Source organism: Netta rufina (genome assembly GCF_964035555.1).
Source record: "Netta rufina genome assembly, chromosome: 4".
In the NCBI taxonomy this organism is placed as follows: Eukaryota; Metazoa; Chordata; class Aves; order Anseriformes; family Anatidae; genus Netta; species Netta rufina.
In genome coordinates this window covers 20,693,077-20,705,797 of record NC_140127.1, presented here as the reverse complement: position 1 = coordinate 20,705,797, position 12,721 = coordinate 20,693,077, and the positions used below count along the sequence as shown (strand labels likewise).

At 39.4% G+C, this 12,721-nt stretch overlaps 1 protein-coding gene across 1 annotated transcript; it reads right to left on the bottom strand.

Annotated features, from left to right (window-relative positions):
• Nucleotides 1-522: 522 nt before the first annotated feature.
• Nucleotides 523-12,699, bottom strand: CASP3 (caspase 3). The gene is made up of 7 exons (XM_084285740.1): nucleotides 12,666-12,699; nucleotides 7,513-7,605; nucleotides 6,001-6,125; nucleotides 5,377-5,505; nucleotides 3,324-3,499; nucleotides 2,749-2,866; nucleotides 523-1,837 (listed from the first exon to the last, which is right to left on the bottom strand). Exons 2-7 carry the CDS (start codon nucleotides 7,584-7,586, stop codon nucleotides 1,611-1,613), a joined length of 849 nt encoding a protein of 282 aa, XP_084141866.1. The 5' UTR covers nucleotides 7,587-7,605; nucleotides 12,666-12,699; the 3' UTR covers nucleotides 523-1,610.
• Between the last annotated feature and the right edge of the window lie 22 nt (nucleotides 12,700-12,721).

The following is a 12,721-nucleotide window of genomic DNA, read 5'->3' as shown; positions in this document are numbered from 1 at the left end:
AATCAGCTAAGACAGACTATACCTCTCTCACAAAACATTTCTGAAAGAGACATAGATGAGGTTCCTCCTATTCAGCAAGCAGTCAGAGTGCTTATCTACAATGTTTAAAATTGCCTCCTCTATAACTTTTGAACCTGCATTCCCCATGTCTCAGTCACTACACTCACCACCTGGCTATAACATATACAATGCTTTAAAGAAACTTCCCTTCAACTTTACGTGTTAAAGCGGATGGGGAAGAAAAGAGAAAGCAGTGTTTTGAGAAAAACAGATGTAATTCAAAGTTAAAAATAATTTGTAAAAACTATCAGATCCTAAACAAATAATACATATAGAAAAACATTATACAATTGAGATAACAATATTTAATTTAAGTTAAAAAATCCAAATGCCTCTGGAAGCAACTAATTTGCTAACATTGTTTATGCTGCACAATTTCAAGTTTCAAGTTTTGTTTTGTAAGCATCCTATAGTCATTTACCATTGTCTTCCTTTATTCATCATAAGACTGCCACAAGCTGAAACATCACCAAAACATTTTTTTTTTTTTTTTTTTTACAATTTACTAAAAGCCTATTCCACAAAATTCAGTCAAAATCAAGAGATTTCAATTTACTATTTGTTAACATACTTCAGCTAAAGTCTTATAAAAGACATGAATAATTAACCCAATTGATAATAGACAAAGGAAATTTCTCCAGTACCATGTATCTTGGTTTTCATAAAGATTATATGTGGTATGTGCGCAGCAGAAAGCAGACCTACACTAATTTATGCCCCAAAAAAGGAAATCAGACTACTCAGAATGCAGACTTCCTTTTGCACTGAATCTTGTGGCCTCAAATATGACCAAATTGCATTAGGCATCGTTTCCTAGGGAGATAAAAAAAATTTTGGAAGACTGGTCCCGTAGTCACTCTGCTTCAAGTCCAGAAATACAAGATTTATTTTGAAACAGATACTGTGTTGATAAAATTACTTTACCTGATACTTCATACTACAAATCATTAGAAAATAATCAGGACAAAGTTGAATTTATTCTACATATGCTTTCTAATTGTATGTAAAAAATGAAATGACCAATTTCCACAGTTTGTTTCTTAAGTTATAAAATATGTTCAGGCTAGTTTATAACCTAGACTTCAAAAAACATGAGTTTTTAAAAACGAAATGTGTGATGACACTTATCATATTGCCATGATCAGCAAACATACCACATTCAGAATCTTCTTATTGGCAAAGATATGGAACCAAACTATATTTACAAGAACCGTTTCTTTTCTCTGCTCCTTTTTCAAATGAAATGTAGCACCAAGTAGGTCTCATTAAGTGATTTGACCTTTTTTTCCCTGTCTCTTCTTCCTGATTATTCCAGATTATCACATCACTATTTTCAAACTTGCCTGTGCTTCAACTACTCAGTTTTGCATTTCTAACATATCCATACTATGGTTTACTTCTAATATTGGACATATCTAATTTTAAGATAGTTCATTATTCCACACACAGTAGTGAACAGTAATTCAGATTTAAAAGTGGTATTCCATATTAAAACAGTGTATAAATTACAGATAAAAACGTGAACTGAAAAATTGCAAGGTGCAATTCTTCTAGCAACGGAAGTAAAATTCTTTGGTGAGCATAGAGACAATGCACGGAATCTGTTTCTTGGCATTAAAATCCGGCCGATTGGAGTAGGATTCGTATTCCGACACTCTGCGATTTACACGTGTTAAAATCTGCATGAGTTCAAGTTTCCTTGCATGTTCCTTCAGCACCCTACACAGAGACTGAATAAACCAGGAGCCTTCAGCTGCATTCCTCCAGGAGTAATAGCCTGTGGAAGACAGAGAGACCAAAATGATCAGATGTAGCAGCCTCTGACACAGGACAGGATAGCAATTAGCAGAACAACGTAAGGTATCCAATACTAGTTAAGGTTTTAAAATAAACAGATAAAAACCCAAACCACTAATCAACTATTAGATTTAACAGTCTCTTCAAATTTCAACCCAAAAGATTTTTCTAACCATCTCATTCTTTTCTAATCTAAGAAAATGTTAAGTAGGTGGAAAATCAAAACTACCTTCTGCTCCAACAGCCTTGGCCATTAACCATTTATTATTTTATCATGCTATACACATATATGAAGGAACAGACATAGGACAGACAGAGCCAAGATGCAAAATGGATTTCAGCAACACTATCTTCAGGTCTACATGCATGAATTGAAGACTGGAGCTTATTTCTGGTAACTCATGATGTAATGGGCATACTAAGGGCTCCGTCACCACTGCTATGCTTACGATGAAAGTAGAGCTGACAGACAGATAATATGCTGCTGTTTATCACCATTTCTGTATATACATCTTTAGATGTCCAACAGCTCTTTTCTTTCAGAATTAATAATACCATTTGTTTCCTGCTGTTAACTTATTTGCATAACTCAGACTAACTAAATTTACAGCAAATGAATGTTTGAGGGTTTGCCAATGAGGAAGATGTATAATCAGATTATTTTTTGCAGGAACTGAAAGTAACAACTACCTCAAAAAGAAATTAAATCAAGGAGAAGAAAAGATAGAAGGAAGAAAATTTGAATTTTCAAATTTATATTTTCAAACAAATGAAATAATCAGATACCAAATGGACAAAACTGTAAATTGCCATGCTCAGTACAATATATCAATATAAGCTGATATATAGATACAGTTTCAGAAATGAGGATTTTCTTTGCAAGTTTCTCACCTGGAGCAGTAGAATATGCATATAGGAAGTCTGCTTCTACAGGTATTTTCTGACACATCATTTCATCTGGTCCACTGTCTGCCTCAATACCAGAATCTAGTTCTGTCCCTCTACAAGCCTATTTGTTGGAAAGAAGAGTGGAAAATAAAATATAAATGAGAAAAAGGCAGTGATAACAATGATCAGAACAATGATTTATTTTTTTTTTCCAGCTTTGAAGAGTATTAGACTAACCAGATTCAGAAGAAAAGAATCAAGCATTTATTTAAATTAACTGCGCAGTTTGGTTAAAATAGATATTCATTCAAAAGTACATTCAGAAACTCACTAAAATATTCGCTAGCATTGAAAAAGATTTTGCATTACCTTAATTCATAAGAATTTCAGCTATAACAAATGCTGCCTATCTCAGAGGGCGGACTGCATCAATACCAAACCTGAAGAGAATCTTATTCTGCAAGTAATTCCATTTAAAGCAACTTTAGGAATAATTAACTTTTTTGTACTTGTAACTAATGGGAATTTGTTTTGAAGTGTTCTTATGATTCGAAGATCTTTGTTCAGTTTTACATCACCTGAATGAAGAAGAGTTTGGGTTTTCCTGCTAAACTTCTGCACTTGTCACCTCTGAAAAGACTAGTTAGTGCCTTCAGTTCAAGGGGGCCATCTGTACCATAGATGAGTCCTTCTTCACCATGGCTTAGCAACACACAAACAAAACTGCATCGCTTACTGTGATCTTCTTCAGAAACTTGGAAGAAAAGAGAAATATCATAACTTACTGCATTTACCCAAAAGCTTTGAACATTTGGTATTTCCTATATGACAGAACTCATTAAATTAAGAACAACTATTCCTACACGTAGAAACCTCAAACCAGTTTCACTTCTGAACAAAAGGAGCCAGCCCACTTTACTTCAGAAGTTTGAACATAGAAGTCCCTAAATTAAAGGTCTGCCCTACCCATTGTAAAACATGGACACAAAACTAAGCCATGAACACTGTGAGGAGACAACAGTGTCTTGAAGTCCAGATGGTACACCTCACTCATACAGTAATAGTATATGGGATCAGACTGATTGGGAAGTTCCGAGTTTTGGAAAAGGATAGGGAAGCCTTGTCTCTCTTTCCAGTCTGGGACACTAACGGCTTGGATTACATGGGAACTGAACATAGCATGAAAGTTATGCCTGCTGGGGGACCTACGTACTACAATTATATGCTCCTCTCTGCTCTTGCCCTCTAGTAGTAAAGTCTAGCAACATTATTCAGGCCTCTGAGTTCTGTACCTGAAGACCTTTAAGCTTGCTATAGAGCAATTATAGATTTATTTTTTCATCTTGTAGTATGTAAAGAACATGTAACAGATGTTCTATGATGTATTTTGTTGCCTGAATTTGATGACCAAGACAATTATTTTAAATATATGAAAAGATACAAAAAAAAAGGTTTAAATGAAGGGATCCAAAAGGATTTTTTTTAGTTGGAACCTCAAGTAAATAGAGTTTGTAGATGAAAAATATCCCCAAAACGGAAATGTTCTGTTCTAGAGCTTACCAAAATACTGAATTTCTACTTCGGAAAATATGAACTATTTTTTATTTTTCCTCACATGAAACGCACACTTAAGTATTTATATAATCTAAAGACAAGAACTGCATCTAGAAGAGTCAGAAAAGGCTAGTTTGGTGCAATCAGGCTGTATTATTTATTGTACGTTTGGAGGCCTTATACCACAGGTAAGACAGAAGCCTGGAATCAGAGAAGATGACTTTCCACTTCCAGCTACTGTCAACACACAGGCGTCAAATTAACCGTGCCTGGAAGCCTTCTTTGGCACTAAAGGGCCTATATCTGTGTTAGCAAACATGCTAATTTAAAAATGGGGATTGCTGCAGACTAATTGGCTGTTGGGAATAATCCCTGGAACACTTTCACTGCTGAACTGTGACCAGGAACAGCCCAGGAGAGTGCAAACAGGCACAAGCCGCGGTTGTGCCAGAGAACCTTCTGACAGTTAACTAGAGTAGACTGCATTCCAGGGCTATGGAGCACCATTTAATTTGGTGGCCTAGATATAGCCAGCTCCAAACAAAACAGGATTAACACAAACAATAGCATAAAGTTCTTGCCTGAGATAAAGATGTTTTGATTCACAACTCAAACAAAACATGAGTTACTTCTCTTTTAGAGTAATTCAGTCCACACACCATCAGTTTTGGCCCCTTGATCACAATATACCTCCTGGGTCACACCACTAAGCATATAGCACAGAACCCTTCTACCCAATTCTACCCAAAAAACAGGATTCTTTCCAACTCACAGAGGTTCAGTGATCCAAAGGTCGGAAAATAAATCAGCCTGCATTAAAGTTGCAGCATGTTTTTCCATCCCTCTTTAGAAGACAAGAAAGGAAGACGAGACTGAGACAGTCATGGCACAAAAGATGGAGAAACGACAAAGATGAAAAAACATAAAACAATGACGTACACATTATCTTTAGCAATAAATCATGGGGAGATGTGAAATATCATGTAAAAGAACGATAAGAGAAGATATTTGAAGGCTAGAGGTGTTTTTGAAAACAGCGGTGGATTTAACATGCATTCATATCATATGATAACTTACCATTTTTCAAAACTTTAATAATGTCCCTGCATGAAAGATCATTGCTAAGCTTGGTTTTATATCCCAGCTTCATGAAAACTTCTCTGACGCTTGCAGCATCTACATCTGTACCCGAACGAGATGACAGTCCTATACATAAAAGACACGTTATTTTGATATGATATAGATAAAATGCTCTAAGACAGACAAATTATTTTCTCTCTTATACCTGCATCAGTCTAGAATAATATTCCATTATTCCAGATCCACTCTAATAGAAAAAGTGTGTTGTCACACATGCACACCCCTCCCCTCTCTGTATCTGTTTCGTAATTTATCTATCACTTATTTTTATATCTTATATCTATAATAAGACTGAGAAAAAGATTTATATAACAGAAGTCATGACTAAAAGGCAAGACAGACTTCCACTGCCACCCGTTTTTTCTCTCCATTAAAGCCATACCCTAACATGTTCTCCCTGTGCATATTTAGATGAGTACACTGAAATGAATCACGCCCATTCAAACCATTTAATTTTAGAATGCAGTCAAAACTGGACTGCATATTTAATTCTGAAGAATAATACATGCCATCACTTTATCTGAAATATGGAAAAAATAAATAAAAAATTGAAGGTATTACCGGTATCTTTGTGGAAGTTCTTATTGTTTATTATAACACATTCTCCCATCTCTGGATAATCCATTCTGTAGCTGTAGTCTGGCAGAATTCCTGAGTCCATAGACTTGCTAGCAGGTAGATTCATTCTGTACACAAATCAGACAACCTTTAAGTGTTACTTTCTGTTCTCTCCTCACTAATTTCTAATATATATAAGTAAATAAATTATTATTTTAGCAAAAACAGCAGAACTGGTAAGACTTGCTTTTTGATAGAAGTTATGTCTGCGAAATCAGTGAATAGATCTGATGTAAGACAAATGAAGACTGTACGTGCCCAGAGATTGAAATAACCAATAAAACTGCTTTGTATAGCTATGCTCCCAGATAAATAATAATAAAAATGTTTCAAGCTCTGTAAAATCTACACACCCAAAAATAAACAAGAAAAGAGTCATCTGTATTTCTAGTAATCCTCTGTGCAACTTGTAACAAGCTTAAAATTCAAAGAATCAAGGAAGCATTGTAGCTACAATGATAATGCCTTTGCACAGGAGAACATATAACAGTGGAAACCAATGATCATACCAAGAAATCTTTTTAAACTATTGCTTTTAAGCAGCTAGGTACCTGGAGGCAAGATAAATTTAAGACTGTAAGTCTAGAACTGAATTCCAAGCAAGAGCCATATTACCACTGAATTTTCACAGGTAAATATTCAAAAGCTAGAAAATTATGAAGACTCTACATGTAGCTGTAATTTTATCTCAGTGTGCACTCTAGCTACCTCGTGTCTCTGGAGCTGTTTTCAATTTTACTCAGTCAACACATACTGAAGTCAGTATGGCTTTCCTCATTTAAACACATGGGTAAGGGGTTATAAGACTGGGGCCTGTTGTCATACTGTATTTTACAATTAAAGAGTTTGTAATGCTCTTAAATCAACTTTTCACTAAAACACTAAAAAGAATGACTTCACAAACAAATCAACTTCCCAGACAGGCTGTAATTTGATCATACTGCTACACCACTGTAATGACTGTCACCAGGAAGCACAGGACTTCTTTTCTTCCTTTCCACTGCTGTAAATTCCCCTCGCAATATTGCTTCTGCACACATAGATCTACAGCAGCTCAGTTTAAGCAACTGCACTGGCTGCTACGAGTTCAGGTGAGCACTAGAAGGAGTCCAAGAAAAGCTGTGAACATCCAAGCACAGGGTGAGACAGAGAATTCTCTTTTCAAGAACAGCTAACTGCTTGGTAATACTGCTAAGCCAAATCTAACCGCACCTTAAGTGTTTTGTTTTTTAGTTCCTTGTACATACATACGTCCTGTTTTGTCAGAAATGGTATATTTTCAGTGTCAGTACAACAATTTTCATATTTATTTATTTATTTTTTTAAAATGATTATAGTTTAAAAGTAAAGGTGTCAATTATGGTAATAGCATTTCTTCTGCAGTTCTCATCTTCAGTTGCAGCACAAGATTCCTCAACACACATAGTGACTTAAAACAAAAAGAACCTCACTTACCCTTTGGAACCAGGGAAAGATTTTGCATCTGCCAGGTCTTCCCCCAAGCGTAGTCCATCTTTTACGTCTGCCATTCTGGCTCTCAATTATCAACTTGAAAATATAAGAAAACAGAAACATTAACTCCAGATTGCCTAATTTTTGTTAGGTTTCTTTAAGGCTTTGCACAGAGTGATGTTTTTTTTTTTTTTTAGCATTATGGAGAAAACAGGAATGTTATGAAGGGAATATTCACACAGAATAACTTTATGCTATAGACAAAGAAATGGAAAGACATCTTAAAAACATGCGTAAGCATCCCTAAATGCATTAGTAGCATTTTAATACTATGAATATTATATCATATTTGGATCATTCCTTCTCAGTAAGATGGAGAAATTAAAAACCAAGCAATACAAGTTACTTGATGTGTATAAAACCACAACAAATTAGGTTTTGGGTCATAGTATTTTGAGAAATCAATCATTTCTCTGCAATCTGTTTGCACATAAAATATTACTGCATCCCATATTACTGCATCCCATCCTAATCGGTGTAAATGAAGGTAATTGCAACATAAATAACGTAAAAACCTAACAATATAACTGTAAATAGTTGGTGGAATGACTTCTGCACTGTGGACTGCTGTTGACTTTTGATCAGTATGTAGGGCAAAAAAGGATGAATGATACCAAGGCAGGAATCAATATAAAAGCACTACGCCTGCCTCCCAGTTACTCTGTGTATACTCACGAAACACATTACAGCACAGTCCCAGAATGGTTTGGGTTGGGAGGGACATTTGAGATCACCCAGCTCCACCCACTGCCATGGGCAGGGACACATCCCAGCAGCCCAGGCTGCCCAAAGCCCCATCCAGCCCAGCCTTGAAAACCTCCAGGGATGGGGCATCCACAGCTTCTCTGGGCAGCCTGTGCCAGGGCCTCACAACCCTCTGAGAGAAGAATTTCCTCCTGAAATCTAATCTAAATCTTCCCTCTTTTAGTTTAAAGCCATCACCATGTTATCTTTAACTCAGGATGCAGAAAGAGGAGGAAGCTTCATAAAGCTACACCACCAGATCAGACAGAATAATAAATGCTTAGAAGTGAAATAAATGCTCAGACACAAGACAAGGCACTCCAAGGTATGAATTTTAAAGAAATTTGCTGAGCAGGCAGATTTTCGGTAAATAGGGATGTACACGTAACCAGCCCCATATTTATGTACCATAAATATCCCTGGGCCCACATGTTTTCTGTAGAGCAATTACTCATCAGAAGCACTAACTTGGGTATGTACAACCTTCTCTTTCCTGGTTTCTTAGAGGCATTTACCTACATTTTTAGTGGCTTCAGAAGATCTTTGAGGTTATTCTGAATACTATTGCTCTGGAGCACTGATGTAACTAAGAAATTTTGTTCACCGAATTATTCCAGCCTTGAGAACCTTATCGTATAACAATAAAAAGGTCGTCTGACAACCAAGTTACAGAAGCATCACTTAAGCTGGTTATTTTAGAAATAAAGTTTCCGAAATACATTTTCAGTTTATATCTTCGAAATGTACTTTAAATACAACATCATTGGGTGGAAAGTAGGTCTGCGATGCTGATGTTGCCTGCCTAGCACCACGATCTGGGTTCACTCGGCCTAACTACTAAACTTGATCTCTTAGAAGTTCCCTCTGGAAACAGAGGGAGCACGCCCACAGGGAAATTCAACTACCTTTGCACCGTGGCACCACAGCGATCCAGCCCTAAGCCTGACCATTAGGCAAGGAGCACTAGTGTTGACAGGAAACGAGTCTTGAGCAACAACCTGTGCCTCCACAGTCAGATGTAGCTGAAGAGCAGAGCTTCTGATCCCCAGGCATGGGCAGGAAAGGCTTTCATTGACAAGGATGCTACAAGTCCCCCTGGCCCAGCAGAGACCAGATTCCACAAGTTTCTGTGCCTCTTTCACCCTGTCCCTACCACGGTCATCCTTGTCTTCAGTTCCCAGCTTTCTTCATCTCTCTGAGTCTTCTGAGCAACCCAGCCCCTCCACACTGGGAGAGACAGGGAAAAACTCGACTTGTTTGCTTGCGTGTTCTTTGCCTGCCAACAGTAACGAAGACACACACCACACAAAAAGGCACAATATCACACAGCAAGCCCATTATCTAAACCAGCCAGCAGGCATAGCGAGAGCCGTGCTGATAGCCTGGATGACACAGTGCTCACACAGTGCCCAGCTATTCATGCAGCTCTCTGGCATCACGAAGAGCTGTGTTTAAGTATCTGGATCACCGGTGTAAGCCAGCAAATACATGACTACCTGAGCTGTGGTCACACCCTGTCTATCACATAAACCAACATGGGCTTCCAGCAACTCCCTGGAGAAAGACTTGGCTAAAGACTAGGGAAAGCTAAAAACTCTCTGCCCTACAGAGAGTGCAGAAGCATTAGGGAGGGGAAGCAGGTTGTCAGGCTGCTTTGGGTTCACGTCAGATGGGCTCCAACCAAACTGTTGCATCCCAGTAGGGACTGGTTTTGGTACTCAGTGGGTATAACAGTGCTGAACAGCAGCAGGCTTGCTGTCTACTTTTATAACACGAATGTTAACTCACGTTGCAAACAGTAAGAAACAAAGATCTTCAACATTTAAGTGTCCTTAAATCAACACCTATCTCCTTGACTCTTTTGTAACCCTAATTTAAAATTGCTCTCCCTGATCCAGTGCCAAGGAAACAATGAAGCTTGCAGAAGTGGCTAGTAGAAACTACAATTATAGTGAATTACAGTAATTTGCTTCTGAAGCATGTAAGATGCATTTTGCAGCATGATACTATAGAAGTATTTCTAACTAAGAGCAATTGCTCATTATCTACAGCTTCAGCTGTTTAATGAAGCATGAAAGCCTACTGCATTCGGCTGCATCTTGAGAGGAGCTTGTCCGAGCATCTTTACAGAAGCCGGAGAGATAATGAAGAAAACCTGAATATAACACAGTAGGCATTTAAAATATGTATGTTTCATCTTCAGAATAGAGTCTGCAACTCACCTTTAACATCCACGGACTTCTGAGCACACCAAGCTGCCTGCACTTCTTCAAAGAACAAAAGGCATCTACCAAGAGGTACCTGATTTGTTGCTAGGCACAAAACGCCTGCTTTCTGCTCTCAAGCTCCAGTCAGGGTAACAGCAACGCTCTCTGGAGGATGATGCTGACTCTAACAGGCTACTAAGAATTGCCTCATCTCAGCTGAGGTAATGCAGTGATATCATTCTGTCAAGCAGAATTCACATTTCCCTGCAGAGAATGAGCTCATGGTATTTAGGAACGGGGAAAAAATCAGGACAGGGCTTTATGGATTTAATCGAAAATGGTTATTCTGTTCCTTGATATTCTTTCCTCTGAAAGCTTAGGTAGGAAAAGCTTTCACCTGTCAGGAAACTTAAAAATAGAAAGAATAATAATAATAAAAAAAAAAAAAACAAGTAGCAAAAACAAGCAATAGCTTTTCTTTAATCTAGTAGAGTATGTAATGCAAGTTTTAGGAAGCCTACTTTAATGGTCTATTTTTCAGTATTTGAAAAAAAATATAAAAATTAAACAAACAAACCCTATGAGACAGATATAGGATGTGAAGTTGATTCTACGATGATGTTTAGAGGCACTAAGCAGTTAAAGAAAACCACAGTGCTTGACAGAGGTCCAGCACTATGCTCAGCAAGCTATGAGGAATGAACCACAGTCTCCCTGTATAATAACAAAAGCAAAAACTGTATTTTGCCCTATACAAGTAGTTGTTCCAATGCTTTTATTTTGTTAGGAAGATGATAAAACAATGTGTTTACTGCAGTCTGGCCTGGACTGACTTACTCTACCTGGATCTAATGAAATTAAATTCACTTTATCATATATCACACCACTGCCATATGAGAACTATCAAGTCTCTCTTTAGAGCACTCTGTCTGAATTTTGAACCCTACGAGACAAGTTAACAATACAGTGATGAAAATACCAGAGCTTCTCAGACAAGAAAGGGAGCAAATAACTGAGCTGTCTCTAGTTACCGATACTGCCTTGAAATCTGCAAGCCAGAGTGGACAAGACAACACATGTTCACTTCACGTCAGCTGCCACAAAGCACCGCTCGTAACAGTGTTAAAATGCATACCCAAAACAGAAACCAGAATCATAAAACATGCCCTCCAAGGTTACAAGGGGGCACGGTTTTCCTCCTCACGTGACTGCAATATTCTGACTACGTGACTGACAGGGGCTGAAAGCAGATATTTTGTGCACACAGAGCGCTGTGATGCTAATGCAGATATGCGAAACCAGTTATACATTGTAGAATGTACAATTATTGATAATTAGATGGTTAATGACGGAAGGAAGACATAGTGGACTGTTCAAAAAGCTAAACAGATGTGAAATGCAGCGTTATATTTCCTGTGTGGTGTTACACCACCACCAGAAGCTGCTGCCCCCGATGGGAGCGTGCCAGCTTTGTGAGGGCCCTTCCCAGTTACTTCTCCTCTGGATGTGGCCGCTGGAAAGGGCTCGCCCTGGGCCAGCACTCTAATCTTCCAGAGCCAAGCCAAATTTAATTTATCAATCGTTAGGCTGCAAAATGAGTAAGACCTGAATGTATCTGGGGAGTTGACGGAAGCCTCCCTAATTCGCCCGTCCACACCTATCAATCCATCACCACGGCGAGAGATAACGCTGAGGAGCCTGAAGCCTGACAGGGCTGTTGGGGGTACAGGTGTTATATTCCAACCTGACACTACCGGCCAGCAGGGATAACCAGAGAACAGCAACCACGGCGTGCTTTGGGCTGGGAGGGACCTTAAAGCCCAGCCAGCCATGTGCAGGGAGACCTCCCGCCAGCCCAGGCTGCCCGCAGCCCCATCCAGCCTGGCCCTGAGCACCTCCAGGGATGGGGCACCCACAGCTTCTCCGAGGCCGGGCGCACCTTGTGCAGGGCTCCCCATTGCCCCGCCGACACCCTGCGGTCCCTGCCCTGCCGCGGCTCCCCGGGCCGTGCCGGCCCCCAGCGCCTCCCGCAGCGGGGCCGCCGCTGCCCCTCAGGGCGCCATGGCCGCCCCCAGCCCCAGCGCCCTGCCCGGAGCAGGCTCCCCGCCCGCCCAGCCCCTCCAGCCCCCCGGCCCCGCACCTCACCTCGGCCCCGCCGCTGCTGCTTTGTCCGGCCTCGGCCTCCTGCCCTCCTCCTTCCC